Source organism: Pezoporus occidentalis, unplaced genomic scaffold (genome assembly GCF_034315485.1).
Source record: "Pezoporus occidentalis ecotype Australia unplaced genomic scaffold, CSIRO_AGI_Poc_V1 ctg68, whole genome shotgun sequence".
Taxonomy (NCBI): domain Eukaryota; kingdom Metazoa; phylum Chordata; class Aves; order Psittaciformes; family Psittacidae; genus Pezoporus; species Pezoporus occidentalis.
In genome coordinates, this window is record NW_026916030.1 from 1,851,042 (window position 1) to 1,872,406 (window position 21,365).

At 39.2% G+C, this 21,365-nt stretch overlaps 1 protein-coding gene across 5 annotated transcripts in view; it reads left to right on the top strand.

Moving 5' to 3' along the window:
* Positions 1-816: 816 nt before the first annotated feature.
* CNTRL (centriolin) overlaps positions 817-21,365 on the top strand; it is a 31,305-nt gene continuing 10,756 nt past the window's right edge. The window contains exons 1-26 of one of the 5 annotated variants that reach the window (XM_062641174.1): positions 817-1,069; positions 2,602-2,842; positions 3,293-3,426; positions 3,775-3,905; positions 5,073-5,214; positions 5,999-6,185; positions 6,281-6,474; positions 6,998-7,052; positions 7,809-7,930; positions 8,772-8,985; positions 9,206-9,315; positions 9,817-10,011; positions 12,532-12,685; positions 13,063-13,283; positions 13,728-13,904; positions 14,839-14,973; positions 15,416-15,561; positions 15,762-15,942; positions 16,963-17,142; positions 17,454-17,633; positions 18,212-18,328; positions 18,498-18,642; positions 19,402-19,541; positions 20,002-20,188; positions 20,399-20,709; positions 21,026-21,234. In XM_062641174.1, coding sequence (XP_062497158.1) covers positions 2,635-2,842; positions 3,293-3,426; positions 3,775-3,905; positions 5,073-5,214; positions 5,999-6,185; positions 6,281-6,474; positions 6,998-7,052; positions 7,809-7,930; positions 8,772-8,985; positions 9,206-9,315; positions 9,817-10,011; positions 12,532-12,685; positions 13,063-13,283; positions 13,728-13,904; positions 14,839-14,973; positions 15,416-15,561; positions 15,762-15,942; positions 16,963-17,142; positions 17,454-17,633; positions 18,212-18,328; positions 18,498-18,642; positions 19,402-19,541; positions 20,002-20,188; positions 20,399-20,709; positions 21,026-21,234 — 4,175 coding nt within the window. In that variant the 5' untranslated portion in view covers positions 817-1,069; positions 2,602-2,634. Of the gene's footprint in view, positions 1,070-1,383; positions 1,405-2,601; positions 2,843-3,292; positions 3,427-3,774; positions 3,906-5,072; positions 5,215-5,998; positions 6,186-6,280; positions 6,475-6,997; positions 7,053-7,808; positions 7,931-8,771; positions 8,986-9,205; positions 9,316-9,816; positions 10,012-10,271; positions 11,371-12,531; positions 12,686-13,062; positions 13,284-13,727; positions 13,905-14,838; positions 14,974-15,415; positions 15,562-15,761; positions 15,943-16,962; positions 17,143-17,453; positions 17,634-18,211; positions 18,329-18,497; positions 18,643-19,401; positions 19,542-20,001; positions 20,189-20,398; positions 20,710-21,025; positions 21,235-21,365 lie in introns of those variants that run through there. The other 4 variants (XM_062641169.1, XM_062641171.1, XM_062641172.1 and 1 more) reach the window with 4 other exon arrangements.

A 21,365-nucleotide genomic window follows, 5' to 3' on the forward strand; every position in this document is an offset into this window, starting at 1 on the left:
ACAAGTAAGTTCAGGTAAAGTTAAACTAAAGTTGTGCAAGACTTCTGAGGCTTAAACAAATACTGCAGCAAACTTTACGGGAAGGCCGTTTACAAAACTGTTTCTGATCAATATTCATTCCAGAAAGGCCAATTTGGGCTTCTCAATAGACAGAATAAACTAGAAAGTAACAACAGACAGAATAAACTCTTGTATGGTGCTTTAGATGATTAAAAATAGTGCAAATAGCTATTCCTATATGAGAATTCAAACAGCAGATGGTATGTGAGCAATAGTAAGCAAACAGGAACATCAGAAAACACTTAAAAAGCCTAACAATATTCTGAAGTAATATTTTTAAATCACAATTATGCTCCTTCCCTATGTTTTAGACATGGGATACTGAATGTCAAGCCTGCATTTCAGCTAGTTGCATAGATTCCTAACTAACACAGCCCAAAACCATTAGAAGAGATATATTTAAGGACCTCTGTGGAAATGGTCGCAATTTAGCTCTACTGCATTATCACGGTCACAGTATGCATTTCTACCGCAGTATGCAACGTTCCTCAGTGAAACCAGCCTGCATACAACCTTACGCTGATACGTGTGATGCATACATACAAATAAAACACAAACACGTAACTACCACCAGAGCAGATGTTGTTATTTATGCAGGATTAGGGCTTTAATTAGTACAAACCCCCCTCCCAGCCCGCCCTCAGGCAGAGGGGCAACGCTCATCGCCGCCTCTCAGCGCTGAGGTAAAGTGCACGCGCCATAGCGGCCGCCATTGGCGGGAAAGCGGCTGTGGGAGGGGCTTAGCTTGGCCCCGCCTTGCCCTCCCCGGTCCGGTCCCCCGTCGCCAGCCAACAACCAGACAAAATGGCGTCGGCTCGTTTCCTCACGCCGGGCTCTTAAAGGAGCTGCAGCACCCCGGCTCTGGCGAACGGTGGAGACAACGATCGCTCGGTGTTGGAAGAGAGGTGCGTCGAGAGCCGCTGTTTTCACCCGGAGTTGCCCGAAGGCTGCCCTGCCCGCCGCTGCCCCGAGCGGGAAGCGGCGGGACGGCGTTACCATGTCAACGCAGGTAATCATAAGCGGTGGCCTGAAGGGAACCGCCGTCAGCGAGAACCGGGATCCCCCTCAGCGAGCATCGCCGCTCGCCTCACTGCGGTCGCTGAGCCCGGCAGCCCGGCCCCTCGGAGGAGAGCTCCGGCCGGCAGCACCGGGCTCGGCCGGCAGCACCGGGCTGGGGGCTCGCCGCCCTGTCAGGTGCGGGCCGCGGCGGGAGGGCGGGGAAGGGCCGGGGCTCGGCTGAGGCACCGGCGGAGGGAGCGGCTGTTAACCGCAGCGGGGAGGCACCGAGGGCCCATCTGCTCTCCATGGGGCACGGAGACACTCAAGGCACGCATCCGCGGCCAGGTCTGCTCAGCGCTTCCCCTTCCCTGCCTGCTCTAACGTGAAGGTGCCGGAGTGGTTTCCATTGCAAAGCCACCATCTGTTATCGAGAAATCGCGCTAAAATGTCTGTTGTCCTTAAAACATGAAACATCCCAAAGTAGCTTTTCACTAGCTCACCATCATCTGTCTCCCTGTCTTGCCGTGTCCAGTCTCGCTTGCCTGTCCCTGCATGAGTTGTGCCTCCAAGCATTGGATAGAATAGAGTGGCTTGTTTGTTCTTTCTGAAGGCTCAAGAAAAAAAATAATTTTAACAAAGAAAATCTCGAAACAAAATATAATCATTTGTATAGCTCATAAGTAACAATAATAATAAACCCCCCATACATTTCTATCTTAAATAATGTCGTAAAATGAGCTTTTCATTTACTGGGTCTAGGTTTAGTAAAAATCTGACCCTTGAAGATGGTTGCGACAAGGGCTTTGATGCGTGACATGTACATGGCTGTTCCTATGCCTACCCTGAGGGAAATATATTCATCACGGGGGGGAAATTTATGTTAACATTCACTGGAATTTGCCAGGCAGTCACGGAATAAGTTGTTTGCAGAAAAGGGAACACTGAAGGAAGGCCAGTGCTAGTCTGATTTTAGGAGTTTTTTCATCTCTGTTGCGTTTCTTCGCTTGTTCTTACTGTTCTACCTGTGAAATGGGTAACTTCTAGCTGTGGTAAAAACAACTGGTGCCCTAGTCAGCTCTTTCTGTCCTCTGTCAACCATGTTAGTCTGAGTTGAGAGCGTTGCTGAACCTGACAGGCTTTGTGTAGTCCACACATTGCAGGACACACATTGCAGTTACTGCGTTCAGTCGGTTCCAGGTGTTGTGCTGTAAGTAAAAAGCTACACCAATCTGTGTATTTGACTGTGAAAACTGGAAGCTGTCATCCACTAGAGAATTGGCTTAGATTCTGGGGGGGTGGGGGGGTGGCACCAAATCACTGCTAGAAATACTTTCTCACGCTAAAAAGACAACTTTTCTCAAATACCACCTGTGTGGTATCCCAGACTGTATTATCTGAAGTGATAAATTGTGTTAAGAACATAGACACTGAGACAAGCAGCACCTAATATCCTTAAAAAGCATACTTCTGTAGCACCTTTGTTGGCATGTAAACCAGTAAGATTTAGACATACAGGCTGATGGTTTTTTTCTGTTCTTCCAGATGTTGATCATATGATATTCTGTATTTTTGGCAATGAAGAAAGGCTCAGAAAGAAAAGCATTTGGTAGAAAACCACAGACATCAGCTTCTCGGACACCTAGTCCAATGTCTCCTGTCAGTCCTAGTACCAGATCACCATCTCCTCTTAGCCAACAGGCATCTCCATCTGCTTGCAAAAGCATGGAGCAGAGGCACCAACAACTTGATATTACAGAAGAAAATGTAGATGCTGCTTTTAACTGTAAGTTTCATAAAGGTATTGTACAAATAACTGCTTGTAGAAAAGTACATACTAAAAGCATAAAAAGCCAATGTTCTGTGAACTATATGATTAAAGATGTATGATCTTTGGGAAAGAACCCTGTTAATTTTGCCTTTATCTTTTGGAATTCAAATGTGGAAATAATAGTAGTGAAAGCTGTGTAAAATAATCAGACTTTTACCCCTTACATTCTGTGCCTGGGGGAGGCCTGGAAGAGAGATGCACACTGCCTTTTTCAAAGAGCTAGAGCCGCTTACTCTTGACGTGTCATTTCCTGTGAATGCTTCTGGTGTGCTCTTTCTTCTCATGCCCTGGGGGAGGGAGGGAATAATTTTAAATGTTTTCCCAGGATCCAGAGAGAAGTAAAAGACTAATACTAAAGTCACTAATTTTTTCACTACTAAAGGTAGTTTCTCTGTTTAATTTCAGCCAAAAATGGTCTTAGTCCAGGAGTTAAGTACATTACAGAACCCCTCATAAAAAGTCTGTCAAAACAGGAAAATTTGGCCTATATAAGCTCACTGAATCTTTCTTCCCCAAAGGATGGGGACAAGAGATTTAAGGTAAGCTATTGAAAATTAACTGCTAATTAAACAAAGTTAAAAATTCATTTTGGTTTATTTTTTAGCAAAGGTCTATTTTTAAGTGCATGTAAACAGCTATATTTTAGTTATGTTAGCCTAGGTCTAAAGTGGCTTCTGTTGAAAAAAACGTTATAGGAGACTACCTAAAGCAGGGGTTTAGAATGCAACAGTAAAACTGCAATTAATAAACTTTTAGAATACTCTGTATTTTTTAATGAATAGGTGGTTGTTAAAAAATAGAAATCTGCCTTTTTCTTACCAAAAAAAAAAAAAAATTAAAAAAAATAGAAAGCTTTAATGCCAAGGGATTAATTTTCTGTTCTTTAGTACATAGAAAATTTGGAAAAGTGCTCTAGACTGGAGACACTAAACCTTAGTAACAACCAGATAGAGAAGATTGAGAAGTTGGATAAACTGATGAAGTTGCGTGAACTCAATCTGTCTTGGAACAAAATCCGGTAAGCAGAAACACTCATAGTTTTGATAAGCCATATAAATAAAACTTACTGATCAAGTGGGTTCTTTCACAGGTGGGAACAGTTAAGGTGAACTTCCCACCAGTCATACATTAAGACTAACAGGCTTTGGTGACATTGTCTTAAAAAGCAGAAGCTCTTAGATATTTAGAAGGATTAGTAGTTCTGGGAAGTGATGTTAGAGTACGTTGCTGCAGCCAGACTGTTATCCTAGGAAGCCAAGCCAGAAATACAAGTTTCCAGCTACCATAATGAAGAATGTGCAATAACCCAATTAAATGCATTAAAAATTTAACTCAGCTTTTTACTGAACGTTAATACAGGCAATACAAGAAGTTTTCTTTCAGAAGAGGAAACTGAATGGGCTTGATCAGGCAGGCTATGAACTCAGTTGCTTTTTTACTCTTACTGTTTTGAGAGTCTGCTATCTTGTCTTTCTGGTATAAAAACATTTAAGGGTAATGGTTCAGATGATAACAAAATTTTTGGTTTCCTTTTTCTGTTAGTGAATTATGATCTTTACGTCAGACTGCACTAGAGAAGCTGCAATTTCAGTAGAGAGGTTAACAATAGGAAGTAAGCAAGATGCTAGCATTTCTACACATTGCATTCACACAACTTCCTCTCTCAACAGGAACTGAAAAAAACAGAGTAGCTCTTAGCTGCAGCTGTATGTTTTCAGACTTTAGTTATGTATTTTTGTATATATAGTTACAGACATATTTGTTGTAATATTTGTATGCTTAGTAACACTAAAAAATGTAGTTCTGCGTGCTGTCAGTTTACAGTTGATCCTTCGTGTGGAAAAAAAAAAACACCAAACCATCTTTTTTTTTGGTTCAAAAAGAACACATTTTGCATCTTAAAATGGAATTACCACATACTAATATAATTTCAATATTGACATAAAGATGAGGAAAAATTAAACACAGAGCAAGAAAGTCTTGCTGTAAAGTACTTATTTTTCTTGTCTGGGAAGTAAGATGGTGTAATTTAATTTGAATTATGAGTCCATGGCAGAAAACAACTGCTTTTGCTGATCTCTTTGATAATTGAGTCAGATTTTGTTGTCAATTATCCATAGTGCCTCAGTTACATTGTAAATTTGCTGTGGTTCTTGAAAATGTTATTTTTTTTCTTAATTTTCAGAAAAATTGAAGGTATAGAACATATGCAGAATCTACAAAAGCTGAACCTTGCAGGGAATGAGATTGAGCATATTCCTGTGTGGGTAGGGAAGAAACTGAGATCCCTGCGCATCCTTAATTTGAAACAGAATAAAGTATCATCAGTAAGTGCTCGTAGTTAGGAACAATAATTGTTCAGATGTGTTTCATGAAGTGAACTGGTATATAATTGCTGAGTGTCTTTCCATAAAGTCTATAGTGAAATACAGCTGTTGTGAGCCTAGCAAAATTGCTTATCAGAAACACTCCTTTTGTGCCAGATATTCAAGGCATAAGCCTGTATAACATTGTTCAGGAAAATATTTGAAAACTTGGGGAAAATTTGAAGGCTTTTCCGTATTATTGGTGGTGTCTCTTATGGTAAATTAATTATATGGAGACCTGGAAATAATATATTTGCTTATATTCTGTATTTAGGACATGACTAGATTTAGTTCTGTCACCTAGGTTAACTTCTGTGTTTGTAGCTACAAAAGGATGTCTATGAAGGGAAGTCACTTAATACAGTTCCTGAAGGAATCATGCTACTGAGGAGGAGGAGGAGAGATGAACCAGCTTTGAGTACTTCTCGTGATAAAATAACCCTTTTCTTGTGAATAAGTCTGGGGGAGTGGCAAGTTATATATATCCACAGGCCTTGTCAGTTTACAATTTCCAAGGTCAAGCTTGAGGAAATTTGCCCTTTTTCTAGTGGTATTTGACTTTAGGAAGTTACCTTACTCATGGTGCTACGTATTTTGGTAGGTTTTAAGAGATTATGCTTTAGCATTAAGTGTGATCTTTGGCATGGACCTAACATCAAACACTCTATCATCAGAAATTCACTAATGGGGGTTTAATTGTTCTTGGCAGGATGTCTAATCATTGTTTCATTTGTCTTTGATTTAGCTCCATGATATAGCTAAACTAAAGCCTCTGCAAGATCTCACCTCTCTATTTCTTGCTGATAATCCAGTTGTAAGTCTGCCTCACTACTGCTTGTACACCATATTCCATTTGCGAGCACTGGAAAACTTGGATGGACAGCCAGTGACAAATCATGACAGGCAGGAAGCTCTAGACAGGTTTAATTTAGGTAATATGTTAGAACTTAAGTGAATGACACAAAATTTAAGTTTAGAAGGAAAAGATTTTCTATTTAAATGTTTCTGTTATTTATATTTTTTTCAGAAGAGATAGAAAAATTAGAAGGAGAGTTGGAAAACGCAGTGAAGGAGATGGAGACCCTTAAACGTAACCAGTCCAAAATTCTTGAGCAGCTCCACCACCAAGATGAAGTCAACAAATCATTAAAAGAAAAGACTTTGCAACAGAAACAAAGCTATGAAGACCTACAAAGGGACCTGGGCACCAAAAATGAATTGGTAAAATGACTTGTACTAACTAAATATTTGGAACAGTTTTGTTGTCAGAAACCAAGTTCTCAATGTGAGAATTCAAATGCTGGAGATTTGTATTTAAAATTAAGAGACAAAACAAGGTGTGCAAACCCGCTGTATGTCAGCAATACCCCTTGATTATTACATTATGTCCATTAGATTACTTGTACTTTATTCACATCATCCTAAAAACTTGTGTCTGAGAACTGTCTTTCACTGGTAGCTATAAAATGCAAGAGAAGTCCTTTTACCTTGAGAGTGTCCGGTTGTGAATAATCTGATGGGAATTTAATATATGGCTTTTCTCTTGTCCTCAAAAATTTAGTCCTTCAGAATCCCTATAGCTAATACTTCTATAGATCTTTCTTCTGTGAACACTCACGCTAACCAAAAGCCTATTTCTATAACATAGTTTTCAGTATAGTTAGATTTAGCAGCAAATATTTCACAGCTTAACCCCTCTTATCCTTTTGAATGACAAACTTTGCCTACTTCTTTCTTCCTTTAGCTGGTGTATTGGTTTGTCACAGTTCCCTTTCCACAGAGCCTTTATTCCTCACGAAGGTAGCCCCACTGTGCTCCTGGGTTGCATGGTTATGTTATTTCTAGGATTTATTTGCATGTTTACTGAAGTAGGAACATTTGCATTAAGTGTTCCAGTGAGACTTTATATTCACTGTGGTTTTTGGATGCACAGATCATTTTTGCACGATATATATCGTCTTTTAAAATTTTTCTTTAATCCTGTCCTTTATTCCATTCTACTTCTTATCCTCCATTAGTCCTGCTTTCCCCTGTCTGTTGGAGTTTTGCTGCATGTTCTTCCTCAGGTATTCAGAATGAAAAATTAATTTAAAAAGAAATCACATGATGGACCTTTCATTTAAAAAAAGAAACTCAAAACCTAAGCAGCAAAGCCTCTGTACACTTAAGGAGTGTTAATAGTTCTTGCTGCTCATTAGTAGCAGTAAATACATTAATTATTTGTCATAGATCTTGCAAAGGGATTGTACTCAAATTATTTTTTATCCTAAGTTAATGACAAATTTGTCTTCAAACCTTTCATGCATGTAAACTTAAAAGGCCTTTCATGTGATCACTTGTGTTACGTTAATTGTGGGGTTCTTGTGTACTCTTAGTCATCAAATTGTGATTTGTAATAAAGTTGCACTTTGTGATATTCTTGATCCAAAATACATCATTTTAACCTTTTTTTGATGTGAGCTTTGATTCAAAGTTCATGTTTTTGCTGTTCTCTACTGAATTGAATGTATGTGATGATGACACTTGAATGCAACTTACCTTGTTTGCTGGTTTATAGTTAAAGCAGAAGACAGTGGAGCTCACCCGAGCTTGCCAGAAGCAGTATGAGCTGGAGCAGGAGCTGGCGTTTTATAAGATTGATGCAAAATTTGAGCCGTTAAATTATTTTCCACCAGAGGTAACAATTTAAAAGTGATGGATCTTTTTCATGGCTGTTTCTCTTGATTTTTAGCTGGGAAAACAGAAAACTTAATAGTTTTGTAATTCTAACAGGCTGCTTTATTAAGAGTTATGCCATAAAATAATTTTAAAAGTGTACGTTATAAGATTTGAACTAAACTGAATCTGAGTCACATTCAATGTATTGAATATTGGTATACATATGCATGTGTTTTAGCCAAGCAGAGTCAGTGAACAATCATTTCATTCTTATTATTAACCAAACAAATTATAGTCCTTTCTTCTGACTTAATTGCAGAGACCCTTTCACTTGGAGAAATTCCACAAGCCAGAATGTTTTTGAGCTGGATGGTATTAGACTTCCTGTCCTTTCTCTGTTGGCTTTTTCTCCTAGTAGAGCTAACCTCTGTCAACTTGCAAAAAAATGTAGGGATCTTGGGAGTCTGCACGAGGAATGTAAAGATCAGTAATCATTAACTGAATGAGTTTTTAAAGTTCTGTTCAAATAAAGTTTAAGTGCAACAACATAATGGACTAAGCATAATCTATCTTACTGTTAAGCATAAAATATTAAGGGAAAGTTCCTCCAGTTAAGTGTCCATTTGCGTTACCCATGTGCAACAATCTGGTCATACACCAACTGGGGTTGAGTGTTTTTAATTCTATTATAAAATGACAAGAATATTAAAGGCCAAACAAGTCAGTTGCCATCTGTTTTCTTCTAATTATTCTAATTTAAAATTGGTTTTCCTTTCAATGATTAAGAGACTTAAATGATATTGCAAGTTGACTGCAGCCATACCTGTGAGATAAAAGATGTACTGCTTCATACATTGCAGGATGTTGAACTTGATAATGTACCTGGTGAAAGCCCATACATTGGTAAGGCCAGGTATAAAAGAAATATGTTTATAAGAGAAGGCTACATTGCTCACAAAGCTCAGCAGCTGGAGACCGGAAAAATACAGCCAGATGAAGAGGACTTCTGTGGGAAACCCCAGCTTCAAACTCTAGATGAACTACTAGAGGGTAAAGAAAAAAAGATCGATTCAGGTAAAATCTCAATTGAAATATGTTATTCAGTGTAGCTTATTCCACTGATTAAATGCTTGACATGTTTGACAGAAGAACAGCAATAAGGCATCAAAGGCCACAGGTGCTGTAATTTCTAAACATCTGATTAATGTTTTAACAGAGAACATGTATCAATACTATACAGAATATTATAATGTATTTTGGAGGTTGTGGATTTTGGTTTAATTTTTGTCTGCAGCACAAAGAAGATTAGAAGAACTGCAAAGTGCAATAGGAAATGCAGAGCAACAAGTTTTGAAAGTAACAGGGGAGCTGCAACAACTGGAGGATGCTCTGGCTCAGAAAAAGGTATGTAAAGAAATTGCTATGTGAATAGCAAGGGAAAACAGTATTGACGGAGAAAATAGAACTGGTTTTCTCCCATTCCTTTTTATAAGGGCCATTATATATATATATATATATGTAAATGCATTTGTCATGCCTCAGGAAAATCTTAAGGGTTTTTGGTAGCTTGTTTATAAATAAGCTATCAGAGTTGTAGTGCAGTTAACTGCATCCAAAGAAGCTGTGGCTGCCCCATCCCTGGCAGTGTTCAAGGCCAGGCTGGACAAGGCTTGGAGCAACCTGCCCTAGTGGAAGGTGTCCCTGCCTGTGGCAGGGGGTTGGAACTGCATGAGCTTTAAGGCCCCATCCTATGATTCTACAGAAGAAGATTCAAAACAATTAATAAATCATTTTTAGGCAACCTGTTGGGCTAAACCATCAGTCTGATTTAACTCTTAAAAATGTTCCTGATCAGCTGTGTATATCCAATTAAACTCTTATCCAACCTCCTCATGCTACCTCCAGATATTACAGGCCAACAAGGAAAGTCTTGAACAGCAACTGAGTGAAAAGATACGAATCCTGTATCAGCTAAGCAAGGAAGCTTTAGAACTGGAAAAACAACTGGAGAAACAAAAGAGAGAAATAGGGAAAAAAGAGAAAGAGCTTGAAGACTTACAGAGTTCTCTTGCTTCTCTAAATTCTGAAGATCCAAGACATGTAAGTAAAACAGGTATCTTATTTTTCTATGTACTGCATACGTTCATGTACCAAGAAAGGTGGTAAAGACTGCTTTAACAGATTAACATTCATTTGTTGTGTTTATTTAATTATATATTATTTTGCAATATACCATTCTTTTTTTTAGCTGTTACTGTCTGAAAAACAACAACTCCCATTTAAAAAGAAAAATAAAAAACAAAAAACCAACTTCAGTGAAACACTTGGGCAGCTCATTTTAAGTGCAGTTGCTTACAGCACATTAAGAACTAGATCTTTATGCTCTTAAAAACATGTTCTGCTGATCCGTGGAGACAGTTTCTGTGTAAGAAATCCTAATGCATCTTGTTGTAGAATCTGGCCTTAAAGACTGGTAAAGTTCAGTGTAACTGCTGCAGGGTTATAGCTGACATCCTGCTTTGTCAGAGAGCTCTTGGAGTGCCCCACAAGTCTGTTTGCAGGAGCTCAGCCTAGAAAAAACATCTGGAGTAGCTGATGCAGCTGACCTGAAGCGGGGAGAGCTGATACTAATATTTCAGCCAGTGAGATGCAGACAGCTGAAGGTGGCAGCAGCAGTTTTGGCTTTACACTATAGTCCAGCATCCTGAAAGTAGAATCAATTTTCAATAAATAGTTCTGATTCTGGAAAGCCTTATATTGCCTTTTTGATGCTGTCACAGTCCTGTCAGTACTGATCAACTCAGCAAGGGCTCAGGAAACATGTTAGAGGTTTGGGGCAAAGCTGCATGATGCACTAAGAACATTACTTTGATAATCTCATGTTTTGTATATGCAGGGAAGTAAGACTTCAGATTTAACTGTGTTTGGGTACAGCAAACACTTAGAGAAACTTTAAATTGAATGAAATGGGATTACTTTTGGAATAGTGCTTTAAAAAGCTGTTTTTTTTAAATGACAGCGTTTCAGGCCATCTTGATGCATTGAAGTATGCAAAGAAAGAATTTTGATGCCGTTTTCAGCAGAGCAAACACTTTACAAAATGCATACACATATATTTAATGCACTTTCCCCGGGCTGCTCGTTTTGGAGGCTGCGGGAGGGATCCCGCAGGAACCGGCCCGGCCCTTCCCGCAGGCCGCCCCTCGCTTCAAATCACAACACAGGAAGCGCTGACCGGGGCCAACCGCCCGCGGAGCGGGGAGCGGAGCCGCGGCCCCTCCGCACCCGCGGGGAACCTCGCCACGGGCGGGCTGCCGCGGGAGCCTTCGGAGTGCATGGGAGACCCCGCTTAATCGCTTTCCGCGCTGAAGATACCGCTTTTCCATTCAAATGACTTCGAGATCAGGGGTGGGGCGTTTTGCAAATGGTCTCGAAAGAAGAAAAGACAAAGGCAAAACTGTAAGTGATTGGGGTTTTCTAACCAGCGTTCTTGTGACATGCGGCAGCGGCAGCAAAATGACTCAGCAGCAGCGCTGTGCTTGGGTTTTCCTTGTGGAATTTCACTTTTGAAAGCGGAACTGTAGTTTGTCTTTAACAGGGCGGCAAGTTGAATTGTACCGATGTGCATGTTTGAAGTAACTTCCGGTTTAATACACTCAAAGCGCAGAAAGTGATGTTTTAGCCATTACTTCTCTTTGAGAAGCAAGTTTATAAGTGATTTTATTCTGACAATTTGTATTTAACGTTTCTACTGCTAGCTCAATTTATATTTTGAGGTGTAAGAAAAGGGGCTGTTTGTCATTGTGGTTTGAGCCTAGGACAGTCATGACGGCTTAATTCTGTATTTTCCAAGTTTTCTGGCGTTTGAGTCGTTTGTGAGTGATTTCATAGCAGTGACAAACAGCACTCACTGTGTTGTGTGCATAACCAGCTTTTGTATACAGCTAAAACAATTGCCTGAATTCACACTAAATGTGCTAAGTCCTGAGCAAAGCTTGTGTGAGCTGTGGCTGTGGTGTATTTCCCCGAAATATTAAAACACAACAAACACACACCCGCAAAACAAGACCAAAACAAATGACCAAAACAAAACCCACAACCCCACCTCCCCCCCCCCACTTTAAGTACATCTTAGTTGTAAACTTGGCCTGACTTGGCTGGTGGTTCAGTGTATTTTCCTTCGGGTGGTGACCTGACATGTTCTGAAGCATCATCTGCTGTGAAGGCAATGCGGGATGACGGGATTAAAGCTTCTGGAGGAAATCATGTTTGCTCTTGACTGAAAGAGGAAATGGTTATAACAAAAAGTAAAGGCAGGAAGAAAGATAGTAGCCATGAGTAATAGTTTATAAATGCAGCCTTTATTCTTCATGCCTGGGCAAGGGAGACTCTGGTAACAATGCTGTTATTCAGAGATAGCCTATCTGGGATTCTGTGTGAGGCAGTAACAAGGAAAAACAACAAAACCAAAAAACCCAACCCCAAACACCACAACATAAGATGCACTTGTGACTTACTAGTAGTAATAAGACATTGCAGAACTGAGATTAAATACTGATTTAACACTTTAAATCTGTATTGGTATTGTCCTGCTTTACCTTTCCAACTGTTAATTTTCAGGCTCACCTGAAAGCTCAAAAAGCAAGTAAAGAACAGCAGTTTGATGTAATGAACAAACATTATCAACAGCTTGAGAATCGCCTGGATGAAATGCTCTCTAGGATTGCAAAAGAAACTGAGGAAATCAAGGACTTGGAGCAGCAGCTCACTGAGGGTTGGTTTTTCTTTTTGTCTGGCAGTATTTCTGGTAGGTAGGATAACATGAGGGTTGAACTGACGATTCTGTTTTGTTTATCTTCCTTTAAATGAAATACAGAATGTGTAGGAAAGTTGAAAAACTATTCTTAACTGATCTAAAAGGAGACCTTATGGGAGTGTTTACTTTTTAATATGTTCATTTGTACATGTTTGGGGAAGGCAGTTTGCAGTTTAAAGCTTTAAATACAGGCATTTTGTGGTTGAGTTCCAGTTACTTACTTGCCTACTGCAATATGTAATAATAACATCTTAAGAGGAATAAAGGGGGTTTTGTTTGTTTTGTAAATAAGTGTGGTTTCTTAAGTGTCTCAAATTTGTTTTGCATTTCTGCAGGTCAAATTGCAACAAATGAAGCGCTGAAAAGGGATTTAGAAAGTATTATCATTGGATTACAGGAGTACCTGGAAAGTGTTAAGTCTCAGGCAAAACAGGCCAATGATGAATGTAAGGAGTTGCAGAAGGATAAAGAATCTTTGCTAGAAAGATTGGCAGATCTAGAGGAGGAAAGAAACAACCTGGAAATAGTTGCCATGGATACAGAAAATATGAGAAAAGTAAGGCTTAATGTGTATTTCTTCTCAAATTCAGTTACCTGGGAATAAACCTGAAAGAAAGAAGCAAATTACCAAATTGCAAATAGGAAAGCATAGTTCTTGGACACAATAAGTTTTTGATAATGGAAACTTAAAGAGCTGTCTTAGCATCCTGATGAGTTTTATGTAAACCTTAATACAGGGACAAGTGTGTATTGCTTTAAGCTATGCTTTTTAACTTGAGCACAGATGTTAGTACAGTCTTGTCACAGCCATGTCATTGGCCTGACCTTTCTATGTTGTGGTGCCACCTAGCTTTAAGTTTTAATGTTAAGAGATGAGGGTTAGTGTGTCTATTTTCATCTATCTGCTGTCACAGTGATGATGAGTTCATGAGGCAATGTACTCTTCAAGAAATCCTGCCTCTCCTGTGTCTGTACTTCTAAAATGAATGTAACATTCCAGGAAATTGCAGTGCTAGAGAGTGCACTCAGAGAGCAGCAGGAAATAAATGAGTCGCTTAGAGAGGCACAAGGGGACATCAGTGCCTATGAGGCTGAATTGGAAGCGCAGCTAAGAGATAGAGATGCTGAAGCCAATCAGCAAAAAGAAGAATATGAAAGACTAAAACAACGTAGCCAGGTAAGAACAAAACTCTTGTGCTGCCAAAGGGATCCTGCTTCAGGATAAGAGACAACCAAACCTTCCTCTATATCACATCTCTAGTGTGGTCTTGCAAGGAATTGTTGGTTTAGGAATGCCCCCAAATGGAAAGTAATATCAGTTTGCTAGGATTTATAGCTTTGCATTGAAGTAAGATACAGGTCATTTGGGTGTAGAGAATATTCACTGTAGTTAAAAGGAAAATAATAGTCATTGCTTTGGAAAGAGATAACTGCCTACATCAGAGAAGGGACACTAAAGTAATCCTGTGAAAGGAGCAGGTGAAAGACAGTTTGCCTTTGCTCTTTGTAGTAGAAATTGAGTTTTACAGCCAACTTTTTATTTTGTAAGGTATTATAAAGTAACAGCTTTCTGCTGGGAAAGAACCACATATGCTTTGATTTATATAGTCACATTTATCTTACTGTTGAAGATCTTAATTTGGTTTCGTGTATGATGATGTACAATAACTACTACCCTGCTTCAGTTTCCATTTGTCAGAAATCAATGACATAGTTTTCTTGCAAGATGTATTCCAATTGCACATTCTAGACTGCAGCCAGAAATGAAAATGAAAAACAATGAAGTGTGGTGTTTTGTCCCCAGGTTTCAGAAAAAACTTGGCAGGTTTCTATAGAACACTAATAAATCTGTCAGTTACCTGGTGGATGGGATGTGCTCATGCTTAGGTATGGATTAAGATTTGCAGTACCAGCCATGATGATGATTTTTAGGAAACACATCTATAATGTATATATGGTGACAGGCTAATCTGGGATGGTTGGGGTTTGTTAATTTCTTTTTTTTTTTTAGGGCTGTTGTTCATATTGTTTTAAGAAACAGAGCTGTTTACTTGGGTGACAGGTTGGATTGGGAGTGGGGATATTAATCTGCAGGTTTCCTGTGTTTGTAGATGGAACTGTCAGCCCTGCAAGCTGAACTTGAAAAAGAAAGGCAAATGTTGGACAACGCACTGACCAAAGCACAACTAGCAGAGGAAAAGGAACAGCAAAATTATGAGCTCCTTTCTCAGTTCAAACAATTGCAGGTGAAGTATTTGTTGCCTTTAAAAGGTTACCTGATACACAGTATGATTCCCTACTCCCCCAAGGGGAAAGTGATAAGGATTTTAAAGGATTCCATGTGAATTTTGTTTATCATCCTGAGTAGGATTTATAACTCTCCTGATTTTAATTTTCTTGTCCAAAGACCCCACACCATAGTCTTTTATCTGTTTTGGATATTTAGATTGACCTTTGAAATCATTTCAGAGCTGCTTCAGTCACATTGCAGAGGGACTAATTGTTATATGTATCTTAATTTCCCACAAGCTTCATCCAGTCCATGTCAGTAAGAAAAATACTTGAAGAGCTAAAAAACTGAACCAATACCTAAGGCAGAATTTATTGCCTCTGTTTGCGTTCTTGTTTGTCGTTTGTATTGGTTCAGGTCACACTGAAACCAATATTTTGTCTGTTTTTTCTTTTCAGGGAGACAATAATCTCCTGAAACAACAGCTTGAAGATGTTCAGAATCAGCTCAACCATGAGGTTGCAAACTTAATTCATCCTGAGGAGGTCTTAGCTCGTATAAATGAACTCAAGCAAAAACTTCAGACAGGAGATGGAGAGATTAAGTGAGTAAAATAAAAGAACAGTGTTAGATTTGTGCATGTGAAAGTGGAGCACAAGCCTGATGAGCAGTGGTGCTGCACCTGAGTTAATGTATGTTGGATGTCTTAAACTTGTGCTATTGTAGTAGGCTTTGTTATTTCAGTATCTGGTATCATAGTTTAAAATTGCTATTTTTTGTCTTGGAACTTGGTTTCTCTTTCAGATGTCAGAATTCATCTGATGTTTTAGGGAAAAGCCTTGCAAATCTGCAGAACAAATTTAATGACATCCTTGCTGATGCTCAGAGGGAAAAAGAGAAAGCATGGGCTAGACAGAGAGAACTGCAGGAGGAGACGGCATCCCAGCAGGAAAAACTGGAAGATGTACAGCAGAAATACAGACAGGCACGTGTCAAAACAACAAAGCAGAATAAGACAGTTTCAGCTTTGTCTAAAAAAATGTAACTTGCAGCTGAAGGATCAAGTTTGGCACAGATGAAGCTTTGCTACCCTCCTTCTTTCAGAGAAGTATAATTTTACTTGTCAGAAACAAACTGACAACTCACATCAGAGCAGGATGCTGCTGATGATGATTGGAAATGAAACTAACCATTAATAGAGTTTTGATTTTCCTGTTGTTCACAACTGTATATCACATAGAAATTTTCATTATAAAGAAAATGTATAAGCAGACAAAAGCTTCTGAAGAGGGAGAACAAATAATTGACCACTTCCATGCTGTATGTACTGTGAAATTCTGATTAGTGAAATGCACTGGCTGTTCCTGCTTGCTTTTTATAAGCATCACCACAGTCTTCAAATTCTTTTAAAACAAAAAAACCCTAACATGTTTGCTTATACTCAGGACTGTTTTAAATCAGGTTATTTGACAGGACACATGCTCCTTTGCACCCTCTGGGTGACTTTTATTACATAAAGCTTGCCAAAATGTTGTGTGGAGGTGAAGGGTTTAATGTACACTAAAATTTGCATGAGCAATCTCTAGCTGTAGCTGTATGATACAAGGAGAGACCCCCTTTTTGGTGTTGATGTAACAGCTGAGTCTGATTTTATGTTTTATTAATAGTCTTTATGATTTTTGCCTAATTATTTGATTAATTAGAATTTAGACTCAGTGATACATTTCAGAGGCAGCAGGGAGTTTAATTATAGGTAGAAAGATACAGCCATTAACCTTCTTGAAACATCTCTGTATCTACCACTACCAGAATAACTTGGGCACTTTTAAAATGTAATAGTTACAGTGGCAAAGCACTTCTTTATCCTTTCTCTTTTGGTACAGAGTATGCTGGTAGCTGCATTTCCTAAAGTTGTTCTTTAAATCATTAAAATAGGGAGTGGCTTTTGATAGGAGGGGGGAAAGAAATCTTCCTGGCTACCCATTCTAACTTATTTCATTTGTAGGTTAAAGCTGAAAACAGGCAGAATAAGAACAAGATCCATCAGTTAGAGAATGAAATTCAACATTTGCAGGAAAAAATAAAGAGCATGGAAGAAATTCAGGGCCTTGCTGATCAACAGCTCCAAGAGGCAGATGAAGAGAAAGAGACTATTCTTGCTCAACTGGAAGATCTGGAGAAAAGGGTAAGAATGAATAAGGACAAATCCGTGCACCGTGTCTGACTGCTCAGGATAAAAAAAGATTCAAACCCTTCAGAATTATTTTGCTTTCTAAGATCAAATATAGGAAGGAACACAGAGGTTCAATATAAGAGCTTTCTTTTCTTTAAATGTTATTGGCTGTCCATGCTTTAGGTTTTTTTTTCTGTTACTTATACACATATAGTACAAAATGGGATACGTGGTGGTGGTGAAATGTCATCCCAATAGAAAGCTTTTCTTCCATGCTGCTTTTTACTTAAAACTTACAAATCCTTTTGTGTTCCTGGTTTCAGAAAAAGCTAGAAGATGCCAGGGCACAAATGCAGTTTGTCAGTCTGGACAAGGAACTGAAGGAACTGAAGAGAGCAATAGTCACTTCAGATAAACTGGCAGCCACAGAGCTCTCCAGTGCTAAAAATCAGCTAAAGGCTCTTCATGGGACTGTGCTCAGAATTAATCAGGAGCGAGCTGAGGTAAATTGACACTGATTATTAATTGCTTGTATGTGAGAAGTGCTTTCTAATGCCATCATAATGGGAGCAGTCCTGGTGGTGTCTTCCAAACTGAGTTTCAAGACTTTGGTCTGAATTGTCTTGCTGCACAGGCACTCTCGCTTTCAACAGTCTCATCTTGAAACATAGTAGATGAACACCTGCATAAATCTGTATACGGACAGGCATTCTTACTGTGTGTAAGAAGCTGAAGAAGAGGCAAGATCAATCTTATTAACTGAAAGACAATAGATAAATGCATTGTTAGATAAGGTAGAAGAGCAAAAGAAAGGACTACACAAGTTCCACTTCTGTAGGACTACTTCAGGTTCTTAAACTGGGAACCATTTTTGGCTACATACAAACATCTCCTCTGTAGAAATACTGTAAAGTTAAAGAAGAAACATTATTTTACATACACTTTGCCAGTTTCTGGCATTCCAGAACACACAGGTGCTAATGCTTCATATTAGTCAGCTTCTCCCAAAGCTGCATGAGACACCTGCAAGCTTGTGAAGGGTTCTTGCAAACTAAAGCTCAAACTAACATTTCAATTCCAGGAGATTGAGGAAGCTGAAGAGTTCTGTGCCCAGGCAGCTCGTGCAGCCCAGGACCTTGCCAGGGCAGAAGCTGAAATAGAACTGTTACAGCAGCTCCTCAAAGAGAAGGAAGAACAAGTAGGTTGCAGTGATGTTTGCTCTGTATTATATCACAAGGATAAAATGCATGCATTTTACTGAATGAGCATTTTTTGTAGGGATGGATGGGCATGTTTAAAAAAGCTTTAGCGCCGTCTGATTCAAACTTGAAGTGCTTTGCTTTGAGTTAAACTTACACTTTAAATAGTTTCAGTGTGAAATGGAGAAAGCTGGTGAGAACACTGTCACATCAAGGACTCGGAAGTTTGAGATTGATAAATTAAATGAAGCTATGGAGCAACAAAGAGCAGAAATTGACCGTTTAAGATGGATGTTGGATAGTATTGGCACAGGTAATCTCTCTTTTCTCTCCACTTCTTGTGGATAAGCATGAATGGAGAAGCTTTCACTTTCTTCTCCATATTTCTCACTGAATGAGCAGATGCTGAGAGCACTGGAAGTTTATTCTAGAACAAACTATTCAGAATGCCTTCCTGCGTACAGGATACGTGCAGTCATTAAATCACTGTGATTCGGTGGATTCTCTGTATATGAAGCAAACAGCAAAGTGCAGTTACATGAAGTGTGTGGGTCTTTGCTTCTTCAGATAAGAAGAATGGAGGAAAGGGATGGTTGAGGATGAGCAGTGGCACAAGCACTCCCAGGTTTCTAGGTTTGCCACTTGACCTGCCATGTCGCCTTTGGAAATAAAGCGAAGTTTTTCCTCAGTTTGAAAATTGGAATGACAGTGTGTTAGTGTTCATTAGTTTGTATTAACGATGCTTTTTACAGCTATTTAGAAAACACTAACTGAACTCTGCATTCAGTTTATACTGCTCTAGAACGTTGTCAGAGATCTGTATGTAAGAAAAAGATGCTCATCAGTTACCTGTCTATGAACTTGTATTTCTACAGTGTTAAAATGACAAACTTGCAAGGGGCAGTGTGTAGCTATATCACTTCATAACAGTGTTTGTTTTTTTTCCCCTGGCAATTCAGTTTTTAAATATTGCTTCAGATATTGACAGGGTAACAAAGAGAGAAAAGCTGAATGCAGTATTTCTGACTCGATTTTTGCTTTAGATGCCTATAAAACTGTGATTAATTTACAGGTAACAAAGAAGAAATTGACAATTTACAAGATGAAATTGCAGCACTCAAAAATGTGCTTTCATACCAGAATGATTACATCACCAGCATGGCAGATCCACTGAAAAGAAGGGGATATTGGTATTACATGCCATCATCACAGGTCAGAAAAATCCTATGATGTGGAAAGCTATTTGATATAAGAAAGTCCATTATAAACTTGATAGATAAAGGAGAAAGTTCAGAAAAAAACACTGTCTGGCATATAAGAGAAATACTGAACAACACAGCACAAGGTTCCCTGATAAAGCCTATTACTGTGTAGTGGTAGGGATCGAGAGCACATCAAACTATTCAAAATGCAGTACTGTAAATTCACTTAGGTTAAAGTTGAAAGGGGACATTACAGACGAATAATTTCTTGCAAAACAGTATTTGTCTGAATTTAAGAGAAATATTGTTAAACTATTTAGTGCTTTCTTTTAAAGTAGCATCATGCTTGGAAGTGAAAGAAAGCAGAGTGTGTTTAGCCTGTTCCTGAAAAATCAGCTTTAAATATGTACAACAGTTAATTTCACATGATTTGTCATTTCGAGATTAACACATCCTGGTTTCTTCTTTAGGCTTCAACTCCCGCTTCCCACAGCACAAAAGACTCTGGAGTTTGTTTACTGTGTTGTGGCACATCCCCACCCGGGAGAGGGTGTGGTGCGGACAGGCACTGCAGGAAGGAAGACTTGCCCAACCAAGGAGGATGTTGGGTTTATTCACCACTCAGAAGCAGGTTGCACAAAACGAATTCAGGTCAAGGTAAGTCAAGCCTCATGGCTCAGAATCTTTAGGAGCAAACTAAAGGTGGGTCAATTCTTTTATGTGCATGTGTGAATTATAGATGTTTATTACCTTTGAACTGATTATGCAGTTCAGGCATATTTATTGCTTTTTTGTACATTACATAGAATTTTAAATGTGCATTTGAAGAATATACTGGAAAATTGATTTTTTTTTCTTTTTTAAAAGATAAAAGAGCAAAAGAAGAAAGTGAAGGAAAGGAAGAAACTCGTGTTCCCAAAGCCCCCCCTTTTGTACCACCCCCTGGTACAGTTATTTACACAGTCCTTCCAGATGGTGCCCCTGTACCTCAGGGAACTGTGGTCTACAGCCCTCCTCCTGCAGCAGCAAGTGGAGGCTCAGTTGCTCCTGGATCTGTTATCTATGGCCCACCTCCTGTGGGAGCTCAGGTTGTTTATGGCCCTCTTCCTCCAAACTTCACTGTCCCACTCATTCCCGTTGGAGTGCTTCACTGCAATGTGCCTGAACACCACAATTTGGTAAGATACAGAGCTGTGAGCTGCAGGATTAACTGCAGGCAACAGACTTATAAATGGATGAGGAACATCTTTTAACATACACTTTCTCAAAAGAACAGAAATGCAACACCCAAACCCCCCATTTTCACAGTTACATTAGTCCAGTTTATAACAAAAAAAGTCCCTGCTGGGAAGGTTCTGGATCTGAGTGAATTTGCTGATGAGAATTCTCTACCTTCCATGCTGATAGGCTGTGTTTTTCTCTCTGTAGCTCATGTGTCTGAGGACTGAATTAGAAAATAGGTCTTAATTTTGTTGTTCTGTCTCCTGTATGTAGGAGAGTGAAGTCTCAAGGCTAGAAGACACTGTATGTTACTTAAAGTCTCGGAAATACAAAGACAAATGGTCAGAAGCAGCAGAGCATAAATACAATAAAGAGATGGAAAGATTGCTTCAAAATGTTGAGAAACTTCTGCATGAAAGGGAAGAGTTGGAATGTGAAGTAGCAGAGCTACAACGAGCAGCTCAGAAACATAATAAACGCAAGTAAGAACATTGTCTTGGAATGCATTTCAAGTAGCCACATGGAAATACCTTTTTTCCCAATAAAAGTCAATTTTGATTCATTTACAGTTAATGTAAATGGACTGTCACTTCCAGGAGGCACCGTGCCTGTG